This window comes from Pipistrellus kuhlii, unplaced genomic scaffold (assembly GCF_014108245.1).
Source record: "Pipistrellus kuhlii isolate mPipKuh1 unplaced genomic scaffold, mPipKuh1.p scaffold_m20_p_8, whole genome shotgun sequence".
Lineage (NCBI taxonomy): Eukaryota > Metazoa > Chordata > Mammalia > Chiroptera > Vespertilionidae > Pipistrellus > Pipistrellus kuhlii.
The window spans coordinates 29,962,542-29,984,621 of NW_023425584.1; the positions used below are offsets into that span (position 1 = coordinate 29,962,542).

The 22,080-nt window shown below is 38.5% G+C and overlaps 1 protein-coding gene across 2 annotated transcripts; it reads right to left on the minus strand.

Moving 5' to 3' along the window:
• Positions 1 to 662: 662 nt before the first annotated feature.
• On the minus strand, positions 663 to 21,709 carry UBE2B (ubiquitin conjugating enzyme E2 B). 2 transcript variants are annotated; one of them, XM_045576690.1, is made up of 7 exons: positions 21,532 to 21,709; positions 19,301 to 19,381; positions 17,163 to 17,188; positions 13,306 to 13,395; positions 9,269 to 9,357; positions 7,460 to 7,598; positions 663 to 1,323 (listed from the first exon to the last, which is right to left on the minus strand). In XM_045576690.1, exons 1-6 carry the CDS (start codon positions 21,573 to 21,575, stop codon positions 7,470 to 7,472), a joined length of 459 nt encoding a protein of 152 aa, XP_045432646.1. In that variant the 5' UTR covers positions 21,576 to 21,709; the 3' UTR covers positions 663 to 1,323; positions 7,460 to 7,469. The 2 variants fall into 2 exon arrangements, with proteins under 2 accessions (XP_045432646.1, XP_036281289.1); XM_036425396.2 differs by lacking the exon at positions 663 to 1,323 and having other exon boundaries at positions 7,049 to 7,598; positions 21,532 to 21,707.
• Positions 21,710 to 22,080: the final 371 nt, after the last annotated feature.

Below are 22,080 nucleotides of genomic sequence, written 5' to 3' on the forward strand. Positions count from 1 at the left end.
ACCTCTTCTTTTCCTTAAATGTAGCCTAGTCTCTCTCGTTCTGATTTGCACAAATTTGTGAGGCTTAAGGAAATCTAATTATAAAGTGGGAAAATCAGAGTGTGGTTATCACTTTTTAAAACTGTCTTTGTTGATTTTGAAGAAGGGAAAGGAGAGAGAAATATCAATTGGCTGCCACCTGCACACCCCCTACTGGAGCTCGAATCCACAACCTGAGCTTGTGCCCTGACTGGTAATCGAACCTGATGACCTCACGGTGCACAGGATGACACTCAGCCAACTGAGCCACACCAGCCAGGGCTGATTATTCACTTTTAAAATGCATTTTCCTTGGGTTTTTCATGATGGATTCTTTTTTCTGTAAAAGATATAATGTCTCAATAAATTAATAATATCCATCAGGAATATATCTTGCATACAGCAAGCTTAAGTTGTGTACTGACTGATAAACTTCTCCACCCCATCCCCATCAGTTTATTTTTGAAGACTTCTCTAGTTAACCAAAATCAAATTTTCTAATACCATTTTGCATGTTTTTCATTATTTCACTTTAAGCAACTTCTTTTTCTTCTCGTCTTTATGACTTCCATCGCTATCTTACCTATAAAATTAAATAAGATTTTATAATTTTATCCTCATATTTTTCTGGTATTGGAATCGTCTTTTGCATCACAGCACTCCTGTGGTGTAGGTAAAATGGTCCACTCTTAGCTTTCAAACAGGAGCTCGCACCAGGTATAAGCTACGAGATATTGGCTTCTTCATATTTATATATAGTCTTCCCCTAGACGGGGTGAGGGTCAAGTGATATCTTAGGAAGATACATAGTGTAATATTACATTCAAATAATGACTAAGAGGATCTTTTCTGTGAAAGACAAAAATCTCAATACCTTGTGAGAAGCACAAGGACAGTTTAGGGAGCTCAGTTAATAGTGATACCCTTTCATGTTATCCAGAAAATTGCTTTTGGAATCCTTGGAGTCTGTGGCCCACCTGATAAATCCTCTACCTTTGCAGGGGAAAGATTTCCTCTGAACTTTTCCAGGATCCACTTGGATCTGTGGCTTACCTATTCCACAGGCATTGGGAGGAATAACACTATCACCACCCTGATGCTTTGCTATCTGTAGTAGTAAATGAAAATACACTGTTGTATCTGAAATGAGGTTTATATTACCCCGTATGTCAAATAACAGTGTTTGCCCGCTGTCCAGCTCTAAATTCTCTGCTGGGTACTCATGTCTGAAAGGAGATTGTCAACTTCTAGGTCGGAGTTCTGTCATCTGGTCATTCTTGATCAGTTTAGGGACACCTTTTGGTTCTGTAGGAATAAAAGTAAACACAAATCTTTTTAAAAATATATATATTTTTATTGAGTTCAGAAAGGAAGGAAGAGGGAGAGGTAGAAACATCGATGATGAGAATCATTGATCTGCTGCCTCCTGCAAGCCTCCCACTGGGGACCAAGCTTGCAACCGGGCATGCGCCCTTGACCGGAATTGAACCTGGGACCCTTCAGTCCACCGGCTAACGCTCTACCTACTAAGCCAAACCAGCTAGGGCTAAAGTCAAATCTTAAGAGGCAAATGTTTTAGAAGTTAAGCGGAATTGTGTTCATAATGGATATTGTTTCATTCAACAAATAGAGTGCACACTAAAAAAGTTCTTTGTGCCCTAGTTGGCTTGGCTCAGTTAATAGAGTGTTGGCCTGTGGACTGAAGGGTCCCAGTTTTGATTCCCAGTCAGGGCACATGCCCAGGTTGCAGGCTCGATCCCAAGTGGGAGTTGTGCAGGAGGCAGCTAATCAATGATTCTCATCATTGATGTTTCTGTCTCTCGCTCTCTTCCTCTCTGGCCAATAAAAATATAGTAAGAAAAATTAAAATTCTCTGCTGTCATGGACACACACACAAATTCTTTGGTGGAGAAACAGAATCTCGTGGCTCGCTTTTCATTAAAATAGAGAGCAAGTGATAATGCCTGTTTATTTTTTATTTAAGTGAAAAGCAAAAAAAGTTTGTCCCTTCAAAGTCCTGACTCCCAGGGCTAGGACGGCAGTATTGACTGCCCTCTTCTGGTTTGGGCTTTCGCACAACGCCAGCCGTAAGGGCAGAGTCCTTTGTATGTGTTCCTGTGACGTGGAGGTGGGCTTGAAGCCTGGCCTTTGGATAAGAGGACCAGCTGAGGAGTTGGGGTAACCATCTGAACAGATGTCCTTGGAAATCACAGTGAAAACTGAAATTATTAAGCTCCCATTTGAAGGAGTTAATTATCTGTTTTAGATCATGTGAACCAGAGCTTCTTTCCAATGGTGCTGTCAGAAAAGGATGCCTCTTTAAAATGTAACGCTAGTACTAGTTGTAGCCCAAGCCCCATCTTTCCTTCTCTGCTTAGGAAAAGTAGGCTAATGAACCAAAAATATCCTTGACTATGGCCCTCCAACCTATTTGCTTGACAGGAAGATGCAGTTATGGGCCTAAGGCAAGTCTTGGTACTCTGCTGGTTTAGTGAAGGGTAGTAAGGTCAACCTTGAACTGTGTGAGCTGAAAGTCTTTGCTTTGATGTGAATGCTAACACCAAAATCTCATCCTCTAGGGCTGCATTTTCCTTTCCCTTTGACATTTTTTTTTTTATTAACTGAACCTCATAGATAAGAATTAGGAGATGCTTCTGAAGTTATTTCACTTCAGGGTAGCGATCAGCAAAGTGGGGCTGATCCTTTAATCTTTATTGAAGGATTCAGTGGAAAAACTGTCTGTGAAAGCACCTAGCACTTAGTGAACTCTCACTTCATTCCTGCCCTGTTTTACCTTTGAGGCCAACCTGGGAATATATGAAATGTCTCAACTAACTTACATATACATGAAAAGAAAAAATGAGCACCCACAATTACCCCATTGGACCAGGTTCCATACCCAGGGCTACAGAAGGGCATGCTTTTTCTATTCAAATTGTGGAGCTGTCAACTGGCCCATGCTCTACCCCTGGCCCCGGTCAGAGCTGCTGGTCCAACCTGGTATGCCCAGCCACAGGTCACAGGACCATGCTGCATGTGCGCTGCCAGGGGTTTCTAAGGCGTCATCCTGTCTTGGGTGCCGGGGTCACACTGTGAATTGCATGCCAGAGGGCTCTGGGCCATCACAGGAAGTTGCACACCAGACAAACTATGCACACGCCCCTGCCCACCGTGAGAATTTGGACAACTGAGGGACCCGAGCCAGCGGAGAGAGGTACAACTCAGCAGACAATAAAAGTGTGCAACTCAAGGCAGACCCAGCGTTTGGTCTAGCAAGTGCCAGATCATTGCACCACTAGGGGCTTCAACCCCTTGGGTCTCAAGCAGGGAGCCCAGGGCCAGAAAGAGAGCAAAAATGTGGAGACAAACCCCATTTAGGGAAACCCCCAAAGGAAAGGAGGAATCGCCCTTTAGAAAATAAACTAAATAAGAGGCAAGCAATATGTCAAGAGAATTCAGAGTAAGGGTTCTATACCTCCTAAACCGGCTGGATGAGAAAATGACCAACATATGTAAGAACCAAGGAGAAATTAAGTGATCCATATCACTCATGGTTTATGAGTGTATGGTTGAGGATATTGACTATGAGCAGCAAGAAGGGAAAAAGTACAGATGACCTCAATTGAGGGGTCATGGCTGGAAATGCTGATTAGAAAATCTGGTTTGCCGTGTTGAGGTTTAAGGATCTTTGAGACAATTTTTAAAAAGTAGTAGACTGTTCCCTAGCTATAATGCTGTCTATATTTTGCTTGGTAGTTGTTCATTAAATGCCACATATGAGTGAAATCATATGGTTTCTTTGTCTGGTGGTGGTGGTGGGGTGTGGTGTAGAGGTGAAGTAAAAAAGAAAAAGAAAAAAAAAGAGAGAGAACTCATGGATATGGACAACAGTGTGGTGATTTGGGAGGTCTGAGGGTTTGGGTGGAGAAGGAAGAGGCCATAAAGGATACATGTTGATGGAAAGAAAAAAGTCAGGTAGAAAAAAAAGAAAATGGAAAAAGAAAAATGTGAACCTGGATGATGAACCTATGGGAAGGACAATATATTTTCTAACTTCTTTTATTCCTGTTTCTATAATAAAAGGTAATAAAAATTTTTTTAAAAAGCTGTAGTGATGGTGTAGAGAAACTACTGAAAGAATGGCATATATTTCTGTATTCTTTTTGAAAGGATAGAGGAAAACTGTCAATTCCTTCAACATATCTTTGCTGTTTTATACTAGAATAACTGGTAAGTCATCTTTCCCCTTATTTGACAACAGCTGTTTTCCCTAACTACGTGGGAATTGAAGAGGGCACATCTTGGCACAAGGACCCAATCCTATGCACAACTTCATTTACCTTTAACAACTTCATTGACTTTTCTATTAACATACATAATCCCCACAACAGATTTCTTTGGGACTTTGCATTGCTGAATGCAATATAAAGAAATTGTAATAACCACCACCAAGACCTAAAAACTTGGTTTCTGCTCTTGAAACATGGAAGAATTCAGAGATCAAAATGCCTTAGATGTAATTAAATTGTGCAATAAGCCTGAGTTCTTTCTTTAAAAGAGTACTAAATTAATAAACTTAGGTGCCTTATTCATTAAGCACAAAAGATATTACTAAATAAGGTACCTTTGATAACTTTTTCCTCCTACTACCTTCACCTATATTAATAATTTTTAGATCAGTTCTAGAAGTTAATCCTATTAATGGATCTTATGTTTTAGGGGCTGTACAGATTAAGGATATTTCTAGGAAGGAAAAAAATTTTGGTCTATTGATATAGTCCTTTATAGCACAGAACTGAAAATATCCCTGTATAAAGACTTTATACTAGAAAAAGAGGTAGAAAATGGTGGTCAGGAAAACCTTTGCATTGGACAGATACCAATCTGTACATACCTCTAAATCAACCATCAACAAAAGTATTTTCTTAAATTGGGATGGAATATTTAAATTCAAATCCCAACTCTATCACTAGCTAGTTAGTTGATCTAGAGCTAGTCAATCTCTTTGTACCTAGTTTGCTAATCTTTGATACTTACACCTCAGGATTACTGACTCTGAGATGCAAGTATGTCAGAATTCTTAGAATAGCATCTTGTAGAGTGTTATGTATTGTTAAAGAGGAATTTCATCACAAATGTATTTAAATTTAACATGAATCCACCTTCATACCTAAACAAATAATCCTAGCCTCCTGCCATACAAAATTTATAAAATTTGTGTTTAGTTTAAAAGTAAATTCTTTTTAATATGACTTAACCTTGTAAATTGAAGGTTTACATCTGATTCTCAACCAAAGAAATAGAAATCTGGCCTTTCTAGCAGTGACAACTTCCCCATGACATCCCTCTCCAAAAGGAAAAAACAAGAAAAATGCCTGGTACGGAGCCCAATTCCCACTTCATGGATGTGAAATGCCCAGGATGCTATAAAATCACCACCATCTTTAGCCATGCACAAACAGTAGTTAGCTGCTGCACTGTCCTCATTAGCATAAGCTGCTTCCTAAATTGAAAGAAAAAACTAGGAGTAATTCAGAGACCGTTCCCAAGAATTTTCTCCAATGGAAATGTAGACTAGGTGTGAGTTGTATGCACTGAATTTAGGAGTCAGAGTTGACTCCTTGCCAAGTAAGATATAATTTCTATATAAGGCTAACATGCAAAGTGTCCACTAGAGAGTTAGATCACTCGCTATGACATGCGCTGACCACCAAGGGGTGGTGCAAAACAAAGGAAGGCCCTGGCCTGCAACCTGAAGGAAGGCCCAAGCGAGCAGCAGGAAGGCCCTGATCAGCCCTGATAGCTAGCCATGCCTAGATACCCTACCCATGCACGTATTTTCTTCAATAATTTCCCTTATAATTTTCTATCGATACTTGAAATGTTTCAGTTTAAAATAGGTAAAGGAAAACAGGTTAAAGATAAAAATAGATTTCAAAGCAGTATCTAAATAATATGTTATGAAGTGAGATGGAAGACTCTCATTGCTACTGTGTGTTTATCAGTCACCTCCCTCACTAGAATAAATGTCTATTGAAAGTCTAATTTTCGAGCCGAATATAAAAGCATCCCACATTTAAAATGACCAAAAAGTATCTTAAAATAAAGTACCTTTCCCCCCTTTTTGGCCATTAATTCCAGTGAGTGAACTCTCCCTTATATCAAAATACTTTATAAAACCATACACTTACCCCCAAATTTGCCACTAATAACTTTAAAAGAAACGATCAGCACTTATCCTTCCAATGTTAAACTTTGTTTACTAAAAGCTATAGATATTGCCATCTTAGTCTTCTAATAGAGAAAAAGCTCTGAGCTTACTAAACTGGTAGGAATATAACAAGACAACTCTTGGGATTATTGAAATGGCCGTTTTAACTACTAGAAAGACTACACAGTGGTTCAACAGAATTTACTTCTATATTTTTCATTTTCTATCCTACCTGAAGGCATAGGATGGCTTTGTATTAGCTTTCTACAATACCGTGTTTTAAATGCATCCAGTAAACTAGATGCAGTACAACTTTTATACAATTTAGGAGATTAAAAAATGTTTGTCCTGCTCGTCCACTGCAACTAATTATTCATTGCTAATAGTGGGGGTACGGATGTTTGGTAAATGTTTATGGTTTTACTCTCTTTATTATCAAGACTTTTAAAGTGCTATCAAGCAGCAAGTAAGTTGCACCAGCTCTCTGCTCATTAAAGGTAAAGGTGCTAATTCCTCGTGGTAGAGGTGCAAATTGTGCAATCACAAGAGGTACAGTTTAACAGTAAGTAGAGCATGAAAAAACAGTAACAAGTGGCCTAAGTACAGAGTTGGACAGAACAAACCAATTTATAATTGCTCAATTGAAACCAATACAGTGCATTCAAAATAAAGTTTGAGATAAGTGTTTAGAATCAAATTTGAAGAATTTCTTGATAAAATATAAATCTGTTCTTTTGAAATTGGAATGAAACTATCAATTGATGGAGAGCTAGAGACTTATTAACCCCTCCTACATAGATACGGAAATAAGTGACAAAGTCTCTTGAAGTTATGTATTTTAACAGCTTTACATGTAATATTCATATATAAAAAACTTTAAGTGCTTTTCTCCAATTTAAAAATCTAAAGAATTCAAAAATAAGGCATTCAATATTTGAAAAAAGTACAGATTTACAAAATGTGTATATTCTGTCATGAAAACTCCACACCAACATTATACACTTGGAAAAAAATACAAACAGGATATATTACAAATTTATGTAAGCAATAACTTAGTTCACACCATGCAATAAAAAGTACATTAATCAAGATACACAAGCTTTTATAGGTTCTAAACTGAAGGACTTTTCTTCTTCTGCAGAATCCTTAAAACTGGTGGCACTTAAAATTTGTTAGCCTTTCTACTGAGAGGTAAGTTATACACAACAATGATGAAAAAGATTAACAGACCAGTTGTCTATTATGAATCATTCCAGCTTTGTTCAACAATGGCTGAAACTCTTTTCTCATATTCCCGTTTGTTTTCCTGATAAAGTTGTGCTGCCTGGCTATTAGCTGGACTGTTTGGATTGGGTTCATCCAGCAGAGACTAAAAGGAAAGAGAAAAAAAAAATTTGCAGAGTTGTTCTTTGCATTAACGGGTCAGATAAGGAGCACAAAAGTTATATAAAATGGCAGAAATTAGTATGTCATATATATTTTTACGTCTAAATACTTTTCAGATATGGCCTAATAAATACAGTGAGAAGATACCTACTGCTAGAGAAAAGCTTCTAAAACATCAATCTCAATGCCTTAAGACCTTTGGAATAAATTGGAAAAGAATATCTTCTTCAGCCTACTAACATTAAATAGGAAGCAAGTAGTTTGATTTGGTTAATATACAACACCTATAAATAGCTTAGCAACAAACCTTTTCCAACGTTAAGCTCTATTATTGTAGTTATTTGGCAAATGTCTTACTATAAGTTAGTTAATCTTGTTTCCTATAATCAATAAAACATATCTAGCTAGCAGCAAAGGGATGAATAGGAAGGTTAAAAGCAATGTTTATAAGATGACCCCAATGCCGAAGCCAGTTTGGCTCAGTGGTAGAGCGTTGGTCTGCGGTCTGAAAGGTCCCAGGTTCGATTCCAGTCAAGGGCATGTACCTTGCTTGCGGACACATCCCCAGTGGGGGGTGTGCAGGAGGCGGCTGGTCGATGTTTCTCTCTCATCGACATTTCTAGCTCTCTCTCTCTCTCTCCCCTTTCTCTGTTAAAAATCAATAAAATATACTAAAAAAAAAAAAAAAAAAAAAAAAAGATGACCCCATTTAAAGCAAAGTTTTAAAAACTCACAAACCAAAACATTACTTCTGCTCCTCTCAAATTCACATAACTAAAACATACCTCTTTCCCCCCATTCAGGAAACTATAATTCAAGGTCCACTGTGAAACATTCTGCCAGAGTGTTTGGCAAATAGTTACCATTCTGCCTGCCGGCCTCATTGCCCCTAACAGCCTCTGCCTCTGCCTCTGCCTCCACCTCAGCCCCCACCACTGTGGCTTTGTCCAGAAGGATATCTGGAGGATGTCCTGTCTAATTAGCATATTACCCTATTTCAGTATTGATAATTTCTTAGATGGGGCAGTATTCTCAATTCCCGGCACTTGGCAGGTTTTTGAGGTCCCTATGGTTTGTTTTTTTTTTTTCCAGCAATCATCTTTTTATTTTATTTTATTTATTTAATATATTTTATTGACTCTTTTTTACAGAGAGGAAGTGAGAAAGATAGAGTTAGAAACATTGATGAGAAACATCAATGAGTTGTCTCCTGCACACCCCTTATTGGAAATATGCCCGCAACCAAGGTACATGCCCCTGACCGGAATCGAACCTGAAACCCTTCAGTCTGCAGGCCGATGCCCTATCCACTGAGTCAAACCAGCCAGGGCAGCAATAATCTTTTATCTTTCCCCGAGATATTTTTATTCTTCTCCACAATCTCTGGCTATACTTCATGGGCACAAATAATACTTGGCCTGTGAAAACATTAACTTACACATAAACAGGAAAATAATTGTGGATTTGATCTAAGGTGGTCTCAAATGAAAAAACAGACCAGTCATCTGAAAATCATAGGCTTTTCGTCTGAGCTTTGCCACCTCAGTGTTGGGAAAGTTAGTTTGCTCACTTGGTCTTTAGATTATGCCTAAAAGAGCTGATTGGATACCACAGAGTCTTGAAAAATTATGATGCATCTTAATATACACTTACCTGAATTGAGGTTAAAATAGAAGATACATCATATGTTGGACTCCATCGATTCTGAAGGATATCTAAACATATGCTACCATCAGCATACACTGCAAAGACAACACTAAAACTGGTTACATATTAACTTTGTCATAACTATTAAGAGAAATCTTTACCACAAATAGAATGCTTGGCCCAGACAGAAGTTTTGAATATTAGGCAATAACTAAACTCCATTCTCACAGGAAAACCAGTCCTAAATAAGGTCTCTTATTTTGTACCTTCTCATGAGGAGGCTGGGTGGGAGTTAAAACTTTTGAACACTCCATACAGCAAATCTGTTTAAATTCCCTATTTCTAAATATTCTTAAATTAAGCTTTGAGGGTGGGGAGAGTATTTATTTAAAAAATATATTTTATTGATTTCAAAGAGGAAGGGAGAGAGAGAGAAAAGCATCAATGATGAGCGAGAATCATTGATCAGCTACCTCCGGCACACCCCACCCACACTGGGAATTGAGTCCATAACCCAGGCATGTGCCCAGACCAGTAATCGAACCTGGGACCCACCCTTCAGTCCAAAGGCTGACGCTCTAGCCACGGAACCACACCGGCTAGGGAAAGTTTATTTTTTAACACAGCAACTTCACTCCAAGAAATTACTCTAAAAGAAATAATCATGAACATACAAAGTTTTACTTATAGATGTTCACTATAACACTCTTTATAAGAGTGAAAAATTGGAGACTACCTTGTGGCCCATAAAGAGGGGACCTGCTAAATGCTACATTCAGCCGGGACCGGTTCGGCTCGGTGGATAGAGCGTCGGCTTGGGGACTGAAGGGTCCCGGGTTCGATTCCGGTCAAGGGCATGTACCTTGGTTGCGGGCATATCCCCAGTGGGGGGTGTGCAAGAGGCAGCTGATCAATGACTCTCTCTCATCGATGTTTCTAACTCTCTCTCTCTCTCCCTTCCACTCTGCATAAAATCAATAAAATATATTAAAAAAATAATTAAAAAAAAATGCTACATTCATATAACCATTACCACATTAGTCAACAGAAATGATACACATCTGCCCTATGTTAACTAATGTAGAAAGACATCTACAATACGTATATTACCTTAATACCGTAATTTTCCAATTATTTACACAGGATAACATAATTCCATTTATAGTAAAAAATTATAAATATCTTAATTTGAGGTATACACAGTTGCGATTCAATGTCAAAGTGAAACTTAAATATCTGTAGATAATAGGATTATGAAAGATCTTATTTTACCTTTTCTCGTATTTTTTGAATTGTTTTTGCAATGAGTATACATTCCTTTTATAATTAAAAAATAACAGTAATTAACAAATTTTAGAAGTCTTTAGAGAAAGCCAGATCACTTTATATAAAAACAATGCAGCTTTCTTTGGGGGGTAGGAGAGAGGGAGGAAGACGGGCAAAGTATACTTAAATGCTGTCATTCCACAGGGCTCTGTCCTCGCTTCTATCCTTCTTATCCATTACCATCCATTCTAAAACTCACCTTAAAAACAAGTCCATTTACTTACTATAAATCCAAAGCAACATCACATTTAGGAAACCCAGAGCAAGTATTATCACACCTCTGTAAATCCCATTGAAGTATAAAATGATTTATCATCATCACACCTTTGTAAATCCCATGGAAGTTTAAATGATTAAGTTTTGAACTAGTAACTATTTTTGAGAAGTAATCAAAAGTGAACAAGAAACCTAGGGACCGATGAATAAATAAAGTGTACTATATCCATACAATGGAATATCATTCATCATAAAAGAAAATGAAGCCCTAGCTGGTTTGGCTCAGTGGATCAAGCATCGTCCTGCAGACTGAAAGGTCCTGGGTTCACTTCCCAGTCAGGGCACATGCCTAGGTTTCAGGCTCAATCCCCAGTAAGAGGCATTGCAGGAGGCAGCCTATCAATGATCCTCTCTCATCATTGGTGCTTCTCTCTCTTTCTCCCTCTCCCTTCTCTTTGAAAAGCAATAAAAATATATTTTAAAAAGTAGAAAATGAAGTAATTATGTTACAACATAGACGAAACCCAAACACTAGCTTGCTTTGAAGTAAGTCACAAAGAACCAATTATATTACATGATTCAATTTATATAAAATCTCCAGAATAGGTAAATCTATAGAAACAAAAAATAAGTCTGTGGATTGCTAACAGCCATGGAATTTTTTGGGGAGAGTTATAAAAAAAGTTCTAAAATTGGCCCAGCCACATGGCTCAGTGGTTGAGCACTGACCTATGAACCAGGAGATCACAGTTCGATTTCCGCTCAAGGGCACATGCCTGGGTTGCAGTCTCCATTCCCAGTAGGGGGCATGCAGGAGGCAGTTAATCAATGATTCTCTCTCATCAATGATGTTTCTCTCTCTCCCTCTCCTTTCCTCTCTGAAATCAATAAAAATTATTAAAACAAACACTAAACTGTATATTTTAAATGGGTGAAGAGCATGGTACATGAATTATATTTCAATAAAAATGTTAATAAAGTAAACCAGGAAGTTAACAATAAAAAAGTACTGATCGCAGAAAAAAGGGAAATGATGCTATTAATATTAAATGATCAAAAATAATAATATAGTTTCCCCATAAGCCTATTAATCCTATACTCATAAACATATACTCCCTGTATATTCTATAGTCTATTCCACCTTTATTTACAGAGCCCCCTTCTATAATTTGGGTTGATTCAATATAAAGTCTAAGCCAGGATAAAGCAACAGCAGAATAGTAAGCAACTTGGGAATTTCCCCAAAATAGAAACAAAAATTAAAATTAAACCTGTCTTAGCTTTAAAAGAAAAAAAACGGCAGCTGGAAGGAAAATGCAAAAGAAATTAAATCTATTATTGGGCAGTCACACTGGTTTAAGATACACAAACATAACACTCCTCTAAGTAGGGAGCTCCACTTGCCTATAGCCCACTCATGCAGTTTGCAGTACTAGACTAGATGCAATCAGAAAGACGTCTGAATATGTGCCTCCTGAAAAGAAGTTAACTGATGGGGAAGATCACATTGAAATGAGCAAAAGGTTACAAAAAGAGAGCTTAAATGTTTTGGAAAATAAGTCTTTCAGACAGTAATTTATAATCATAAAGTCAGGGAAGAACAAATTTAACTACAAAAGGGTCCCTCAGCAATCACTTATGAAAAATAATAAACTTCTCAAAGTGAAAACAGGAATGAGAAAAAAATGTAAAACTGTATTTTATTTTATTTTAATATATTTTATTGATTTTTAAAATATCAATAAAAAGGGAGAGAGATAGAGAGTTAGAAACATCGATGAGAGAGAGTCATTGATCAGCTGCCTCTTGCACACCCCGTACTGGGGATATGCCCGCAACCAAGGTACATGCCCTTGACCGGAATCGAACCCGGGACCCTTCAGTCCCCAAGCCGACACTCTATCCATTGAGCCAGACCGGTTTCGGCTAAAACTGTATTTTAAAAAGCCTTAAAAAAACACAAACCTTTGGTCCAATAATACCACTTCTAAAAACTTATTCTAAAGAAATATTAGGAGTAGTATTTGAGAAGATTTATTTTCAAGAACATAAAAAATGTTGAAAACCAACAACTGGACACTGATTAGGTAAGTTAAAACTCAGAACATTTTGTAGCCACTAAAATTGGTGTGGAAATATTTAATAAGGGAAAATGTTCATAGTATATAAAAAATTAGGTACTTAAACTTTATTCAGAATATACCAATTTTGTAAAATCATTTATTTATATTTTTAAAAGCTAAATTTTAAGTGACAAATTCTTTTCAACACCTTTCACAGTTCTACAAATAGATATTATTTTAAAATCAGAAGTTATTAAAACAAAAACAAATTTATCTCAAATTTGGAACCTTGGTAAGATTTGTGACTAATACTGATTTGGAAACATCTGCAAGTGGGCCCTTAATGTGAGAACTATGGGGTAAGACCTAGAACGAAGAAAACAAGCCTTTTTCCTCTCCCTTTTATCATTTGCAAAGTCAAACAAAATTGTGACTTACCATTTGGATGAAACATTTTGGATAAAAACCTAACAGTTGGTGGTTTATTTGGATATTCTTCAGAAAATTCTATTACTAGTTTGAAAGTACCTAGATAGAAAACAAACCAAAGTAATTATAGTACAGACAAGCATAACTTTTAAATCTCTTCATCAATGAATTTTCAACCCATATTAGTTTTTGCACCACATAAAAATTCATGTGAATTTTGGCTCAGCATATGAAACATACTAATATACTTATGTCAGACTGGTATGGTAACACACAGTAATGGCAAGCATAGGAAACTAACACTTTCACATACTATTGGTGGGAATAACAACTGTTACATTTTAAAAAGGCAATTTAGTTCTAGCTACTAAATTTAAAATGCACATTTGGAGACATTATAGTTTAGAAGGGGGAGGATGCCCAGAGGATTTTTGAGAGTTGGTGATTACCACATAACAAAGGACTCAGATTGGAAACATGGGAGCTAATGTGAAAGGTCTGTTCTGTCCCATAAGAATCCCTTCACTTAAATATGCCAAGAATCAGTACTGGAAAGCATAAGTGTAACTACTATTGTTGGTTATAGATCAACACAGTATATTTTGGTCAGTCTATATCAGTATTTTTTGGTCAATAGAAGCATAGGCACTTTTTTAAATTATGCATTTTAACAAAGTAAATCTCTTCATAGTGAACAGAAAAGTTAAGAACTCTCAACTCTAATTCCAAATCCATTTCACAGAAATAACACTACTAGTGGTTTTAGGGTTGTTGTTTTTTTAGACTTCTTTTGTGTTTATTCACTATCCAAAGTCTTTTTATTTTGAGGATACTCACCTTAAAAGTGAGTAATTAGCCAAAACTGGTTTGGCTCAGTGGATAGAGCATCAGCCTGCGGACAGAAAGGTCCCAAGTTCGATTCAGGTCAAGGGCATGTATGTTGGTTGCAGGCACATCCCCAGTGGGGGGGTGTGCAAGAGGCAGCTGATTGATGATTCTCTCTCATTGATGTTTCTGACACTCTATCCCTCTCTCTTCCTCTCTGTGAAAAATCAATAAAAAATATACATATATATATATATATATATATATATATATATATATATATATATATATATAAAAAAGTGAGTAATTAGTGAGGTTCTCCAACTAAAACCCACTGGAAAAACTTATTCCTGAGTCAATGTAAGCTTAAACCATTCCAAGTGTCTCTACAAAGTTCTTTCCCTTATGTTATCAATGCTATTTTTTTAAATGCCAACTATAACTAAAAAATTAAAATTTAAAAATAATATACTAAAAAATATTTTAAAAATAATCTAAACAACAAAAACCTTAACCTCAATTCTAAGATCCTGGCTTCAGTTTACTAACCTAAGAGGCATGTATTTAGTAAATATTTTCTTTTTTATCTTCATCATATTTGATACTCCAATTCTACCTCTTTATAATTTTTTGTTTGGAAATTTGGAATTAGGGAGGCCAAAGATATAAGCAAAATAAAAGGTGGTATCTACTTCATATTTTGATATATTAATATAGGTACTATGAAATGTATAGTTAATTAGTGAAGATAACCTTATACATATGTATTTTTAAAGCTTACATTTTAATTCTCTTTAATTACAAAAATGTACTATGTAAAAATCTCAAGCAAACACAAATATGAAATAGCTATTTTTAAGTTCTCCCCCTATTATGGGATCTCTGGAGGGCCCCCCCCCCCTTTTTTTAAAAATATATTTTATTCATTTTTTACAGAGAGGAAAAGAGAGGGAGAGTTAGAAACATCAATGAGAGAGAATCATTGATCAGCTGCCTCCTGCACACCCCCTACTGGGGATGTGCCTGCAACCAAGGTACATGCCCTTGACCGGAATCGAACCTGGGACCCTTCAGACCGCAGGGTGACGCTCTATCCGCTGACCCAAACCGGTTTCGGCACCCCCCCCCCCTTTTTTTATTGACCTTCACTTGAAGTTATTTTTCCAATGAAATTTAGAATGGAAGAGACAATCACCTAATTATATAAATTAAAACACTGATGTGAGACAGACATACATCAATTGGTTGGTTGCCTCCCACACTGGCCCTGACCAGACTGGGGATCCAGCCTTGCAACAGAGGTACATGACCTTGGCCAAACCCCGACTGAAAGGGATCCTTCAGTCAGCAGGCTCTATCCACTGAGCTAAACCGGCTAGGGCTCAGGACCCTTTTTACGTTCTCATTCCACCAAGCTTCAATGTGAAGTCACTAATGTGAAGCTGGAAAGAGATGCATGCAATAGCATACCATTTTATGGTATCTACACCAAAAACAAAAAATAATTTCATTTTAAATATTAGCTCTCTAATAAGTTCCCAAAACTTTTAACAATCTGTTCTCACAAATCAGTATAAGCTGCCCCCAGTACACCACTGGCTGTAACTATCAATGTGTTATATTAGAATTATAACTCAGAAAAAATCTTAATATATATATCATTAAGAACTATAAATTCATTACACATTTAGCTAAGTAACATTTAATGAGAAAAAACAAGTATCTTCTCACCAAGTTAGTGAGAAGTGAAGTATTGTTTTACATATTTTGCAAATCTCTTTAATGACTGTCTTAACAGAAGACAGCTGGATTCTCTCTTCTTCTTCTGTATTCAATCTGTTGCAATATGCTGTTTTGGTTGAGGAACATGAAGATCAGGCATCACACAATTATGTAAATGAAAAGGAGTATTTTCATAGCCTTTTCAGATAACTAGGTATTTTTTTATATTACACCAAAGAAATGGTAAGTTTTTAAAGGTTAGTTGCAATGTAGAATCTGAAACCATATCTATGAAGTTTTATATCATTCACATTTGGAAAATATTGGTTCACTGTCCAGTTGCTCTCATTGACCTAACAGCTCACTCAGGTCACTTTTGAGAATATACCTGCCAAATACTCAAACCTAAATAATCAGTTTGTCAGTCATTCTTTCAAGTAAGAATGTTCCATGAAAAAAGCAGTTTGCCAAAACCGGTTTGGCTTAGTGGATAGAGCATCAGCCTGAGGACTGAGGGGTCCCAGGTTCAATGCCAGTCAAGGGCATGTACCTTGGTTGCAGGCACATCCCCAGTAGGAAGTGTGCAAGCAGCAGCTGATCGATGATTCTCTCTCATCGATGTTTCTCTCTATCCCTCTCTCTTCCTCTCTGTAAAAAATCAATAAAATATATTTAAAAAAAGAAAAAAAAGCAGTTCAAGTTGCAACTTAAGCAACTGCATAAGTGTTTTTCCTCCAGATAGTCATATTTGGTATACAAGAAAAGTGCTGTATACATACTTACCACTTCATCACACAGAATATTAAAAGGATGTATACTTAAGGGTCAGAATTTAATAATATTAATAATTTCCACTTTTTCACCAAGAGATTAAATGGCATTTTTTAAAATACAAGAAGTACCACTTAGTACAGAGGAGAAAGTCTTGTAAACTATGTATCAGTATTTAATTTTAATTTGACCTATTAACAATAGATCAAGTAGAAAATAGTTTTAAGTAGATACATTGGTGTTACAATTTCCTACTTTGTTGTTGATACTCCTCACCCAAGAATATTTTCCCACTGATTTTTAGGGAAAGTGGGAGATAAAGGGAAAGAGAAAAACATGGATGTGAGAGAAACACATCTATTGGTTGCCTCCTGCAAGAGTCCCGACCAGGGCCAGGCCCAGGGAGTCTGCAACCACGGTATGTGCTTCTGATCGAAATCAAACCCGGGACCCTTCAGTCTGCAGGCCGAGCCAAACCAATTAGGGCCTAATTTCCTATTTCTAAGAAACCTCTTAACACTGTAGAAAAAATAAGGAGAATGACTTACCATCTTCAAAGGGTGTGCCTTCTGGTCTGAAAACAAGAAGATTTCTGATTAAAACACGTTTTTCATTCTTTCATTCTGCTCTTTCCTGATTTTTCAAGAGTGGAAAGGATAAATGCAAATAAAAGGAGGGGCTCATCCTGACAATTCGTGGAGTTTTTAAGATAGTGTTAATTTAGTATCAACTTAGGCCTACATTTTTACCGATGTAGGCATAAAAGGTAACTTTTATTTTCTAAGTTTTCCTTTTAGGGTAGCTTTAAAAGAAAACAAACAAAAACAAAACAACAACAAAAAACACACATACAAAAATAAAAAACATGATTTTAGCACAAAAAGAACCCAGTTCCTAAATACTAACAAGTTATTTTGTAAATATGTGCATTCTTAAGAGAAAAGGTCCTATTTTAATTTAGTAAGATGGAAATCAATACCCTTTAGTTTAATCATGTTAACAAAGCAGCATGTTCTGCTTTTTAAAAAAATCCTCACCCAAGGATACAATGTTCATCAATCTTAGTGAGGAAGGGAGAAAAGACATACGCATTAATGTGAGAGAGGAACTTTGATTGACCGGGCCTTACAAGAGCCTTGACTGGGGATCAAACCTGAAACCTAGGTATGTACCCTGACTGGGAATCAAACCCAAACCTGTTATGTATTGGATGAGCTCTGACCCGCTCTGCCAGAGCAGGTGTGTTCTATTTTTCAACAGAGCGTTTCTAGTTCAAAATAGATAGATATAACTAAATCAAGAAAGCCAGTTTCTTTTGCTCAAATCTTTTCCTTGCCTATATACCCCAATTTCATTTTTCCTAAGCAGCAGCATGAAGTTTACTTGCAAGGCATATTCAGGTCTCAAAGAAATATGTTTACAGCCTGGATTTAAAATAATCACTTTAGAAGGAGAATTGCCTTCTTTTTCCCACTATTTTTTAAGGTAGACCCTTACTTGTAACTAATTCAGAGGCAACTCAGAATTATTTATGAAAAGATTCCCCTTTAAAATTAAAGTTTTAACACAAAATTCTAGTTTTTAAAAAAGAGTGAAATAAGAAAAAAGATAAATTCTGGGAAAACCAAAGAAAAGGCATAAGGAAATTTTAAAATAAAAAGCATGTATGCAATATATATGTAGAATGTAAGGCTTCATTCAGCTACAGGCATACTTATTGCACTTCACAGATATTGCCTTTTTTTTAATATATTTATTTTATTGATTTTTTTTTTACAGAGAGGAAGAGAGAGGGATAGAGTCAGAAACATCGATGAGAGAGAATCATCAATCAGCTGCCTCTTGCACACCCCCTACTGGGGATGTGCCCGCAACCAAGGTACATGCCCTTGACGGGATAAAACCTGGGACCTTTCAGTCCACAGGCCGACGCTCTATCTACTGAGACAAACCGGTTTCGGCATTGCCTTTTTTATTAATTAAAAGGAAGGACCTCTACCAGCCAAGAAAAAAAATTTTTCTTTATTGTGGTAGTCTGGAACCATACACACACTATATCTGAGGTATGCCTGTATTTTATATTGGGCTATGAAACATTTTTCATTTAAAATCTTGCCATTGTGTAAGTTCTCAATGATTTTTGTTCTTAGCCTTTTTATGGTTCCAATAGAATACAATATAAACACTTACTTAGCATATTTTGTATAAAATCATTCATTTATCTCTTCTCCTTTAGTTTCAAATGGTATTTTTATAAGGCAAAACCCAAAGTTATTATAAAATCTTATGTATTTTTAAAAATATATTTTCATTGATTTCAGAGAGGAAGGGAGAGAGAGAGATAGAAACACCAATGACAGAGAATCATTGGCTGCCTCCTGCACGCCCCCTAACGGGGATGAGCCAACAACCTGGGCATGTGTCCAGACTGGAATTGAACCCGGGACCCTTGAATCCACAGGCTGATGCTCTATCCACTGAGTAAAACAACTAGGGCTATAAAATCTCATGTATTAACACCAAAATGCAAATAAGTTTTATGTAACCGACAAAACTTTTATGGGAATGTTTTTTCTAATTTACCTTGCAGTTTCTGTAAGGTCCCCATTTCTCCTCAGTCTCTTTTCCTAGTTGCACGTTTTTAAAAACTCGCCCCGCCTATCAGTTGTTTTATCTTTCAACTTACCCAAATATAACTGCATTCCACTGCATGATGTTGTTTTCAGATGGTGCGCCACTGACACCCACAGGTGGGTCCTCTTGCAATCTAGAAATCCGTAGCAGTAATTTTAAAAGTTGAACATTTGGGCCACTAAGGCAGCCAAATAAAACACCTATAGACTCTATACTCTCTGCTTTAAGACACAAACAAAACCTATTTCCTTGCTCTTGTGCTGAGCTGGAATAAACCATCTCACAATAAGAAATAAAAAATTGCCCAGGTACATACTTATTAGATACTACTACAAATCACCTAAAATACTAAAGGACTTGGGAGTATCCCTCTTCAATTACCATCAAGATTAAGATATTTTTCAAGAACTAGTGTGTGTGTGTGTGTATAGAAAGATAGATAGATAGGTAAGACTGACTGCCCTCAACCAAAACTAAAAAACCTCAAGTGCAAAAATATTTGAACAGAACCATCAATTTTGCTGCTGTAATGCAGACTGTGTGAGTGCTAAGAATGGCTATTTGTGCAACATGGCCACCAAACCTCCTCCTCCTGAAAACAAAAAAACCCTTAGTGTGACCACTAAAGGACTGAAAACACTTGATTAAATTTCATTAGGAAAGTAGTTTCAGGCAGGAGAGCTACTTTATCCATTTGCTTCAATTAGCAATGGCTTTTAGAGTAATCAAAGATTGTTTGGTTTTCCGTCGATCCTCATTTTAAAGGCTCTGCACTAACACTAAAACTATCTGAGAACAGGAGACTCAATACAAAACTATCTTCCAACATTTGTCAGTCAAATTCTTGCAACCTGAAGACCCTTGGAAAACTACCAAAGGTAACCTGTATTCAATTCAGAATAAAGCAGAAAATCACAGCAAATCAGGGTAACAAGAGGCACGAACTGGAAGTTTTATTATTTGAATTTCACTCATCTGAATTTCAGCTAATTTGAAATTGCTGATTTTAAGCTTTTGAAGACGACTTTTACATGAAATAGGGCATCTCCTTTCAAAGACTCAGTAAAAAAATAAACGCTATACTCTCTCTCTATATGCAGTTCTTGTCATGTGGCACACTTTCAAATTAGTCCACATAAAAACAGTTATTTTAGTCAGCCTCAAGGAATGATGATGCTTGATGCCCACCAAAGGTAACCGGCTAAGTTACAAATAGATTCAATGATAAACTGGTCACAGCCCAAAACAATGGCTTCCAAAGTCTCACTAACGACTTTACAATGGCGAAGTTGAGAGGTCACTTCCTGAGTCGCTGATTTAAGTTTTTATACTATACACATTTCGTCTCAATCAGGGCAAAACAGAGGACTGCAATGCTAAGTTTTCTATTCCTTTTCCGCCACCATAGTTCAAGGTAAAAGGTAAACAACTGAAAAAAAAAAAAAAAAAGTCACTTCCTCCTCACCACCCCTTCCATCTCCTCACAAAACCCTACTTTACAGCAGGAGGCCCTGGGAGTATCGGGTTAGCGCCGGCCTGGGGAAGGCACTCTTCCAGACCTGGGAGACTATAGATAGGGCTTTCTACCCCAGGCCCCGGAGCGGAGTTCCAGAAGGTCCTGGCAGCCAGAGGTGCCAGCTCGAGTCCCAGGGCTAAGCCAGTTCTCAAGGTCCTTGCAGGCGGGCGGGGGAGGGAGGGTGCGGGGGGTTGGGGGGGGGGGGGAGAGTCAGGTTTCGGAGAATGGGGTTAACCACCTCCGGACCTCGCGGGGCAGACCCACCCTCTCTGCAGAAAGGGGGGGGGGGGGGGGCTGTGCTTTTCGCCTCCACCCTGCCCCTCCGAGCGGACCGCAGGCCCGCGGAACAAAGCTCATTGGTGGAGTCAGCGAGGAAGAAGCTCCCGCAAGGGTTCCCTTTTGGGGTGGAGAGAAGGGGTGCCGCAGGGTTCAGGGGCGGGGGTAAGGATTCAACGGCAGGCGACAAGTCAAGCAGCTGGCCCAAGCGGGCAGTGGGGAATCTGAGGTGTCCATAGCCTTTTTTTTTTTTTTTTTTTTTTACATTTGGGGAGGGAAGGGGTGTCGGAGTGAGAAAACAAGAATGAGGGAGTGTGGACGGCTTGGGGGTCGGGGGCAGAGTCAGAACTGGCTTTCGGTCGCTCCCCGGGGCCCACAGCCGGCCCTCTGAGACTCCCCAGAGGAAGGCGTCCCGGATCCCTGTCCGGTCCGGCCGGCCCGCAGCTGGGGGGAGGAGCCGCCGTCCGGGCGGAGGAGGGGAAGGGCCTTACCGCTTGAAATCCCGCATGAGCCTCCTCCGGGCGGGGGTCGACATGCTCCACAGCTGCCCCGCGGTCCGTCTGAAAGAAAAGAGTCCCGCGCGGCCCCCCCCACCCCCGGCACGGCGGCCGAATCACTGCGGGTCACCGCCACGGAGGCTGCACAAACAACCCGCAATGACGTCTCCCTCCGCCGCCTCCGGATCCCTCCGCCCTCCGCCGCTACCACGGCGCGAGGGGTGGGGGGAAGCGGGCGGGCACGCGGGGGAGCTCCTGCGGTGGCTTTTCAGCAAGGCCCTGCCATCTGGGCTCCCTGAGCTAACTGGAAAAGTAGTATTCTCTGGGCTCAGACGAGATAGTGTGGGCCAAGAGGCGACAAAACCGAAACATACCCTGCTGCGTCCCCTCCCGCTAGGTTAGATCCGGCTGAGTTGGGAGAGGGGGGCGCAGGCGGGGCTGGAGATTTCAGGCGCTGGAGGTGGAATGACGTAAGGTCACGTGACCCGCCGACGGAGGTTGTCAACAATCCGCCCCTGAGTGGGAGGTGGCGAGGTCTCTGGA

Bases quoted from the DNA above. Each gene is read 5' to 3' on its own strand.
- UBE2B (XM_045576690.1), bottom strand. From the start codon at position 21,575: ATGTCGACCCCCGCCCGGAGGAGGCTCATGCGGGATTTCAAGCG. The intron at 19,382-21,531 runs GTAAGGCCCTTC...ACGGATTTCTAG, and splicing joins CTCATGCGGGATTTCAAGCG to ATTGCAAGAGGACCCACCTG. The intron at 17,189-19,300 runs GTAAGTTGAAAG...TCTTGTTTTCAG, and splicing joins TGGAATGCAGTTATATTTGG to ACCAGAAGGCACACCCTTTG.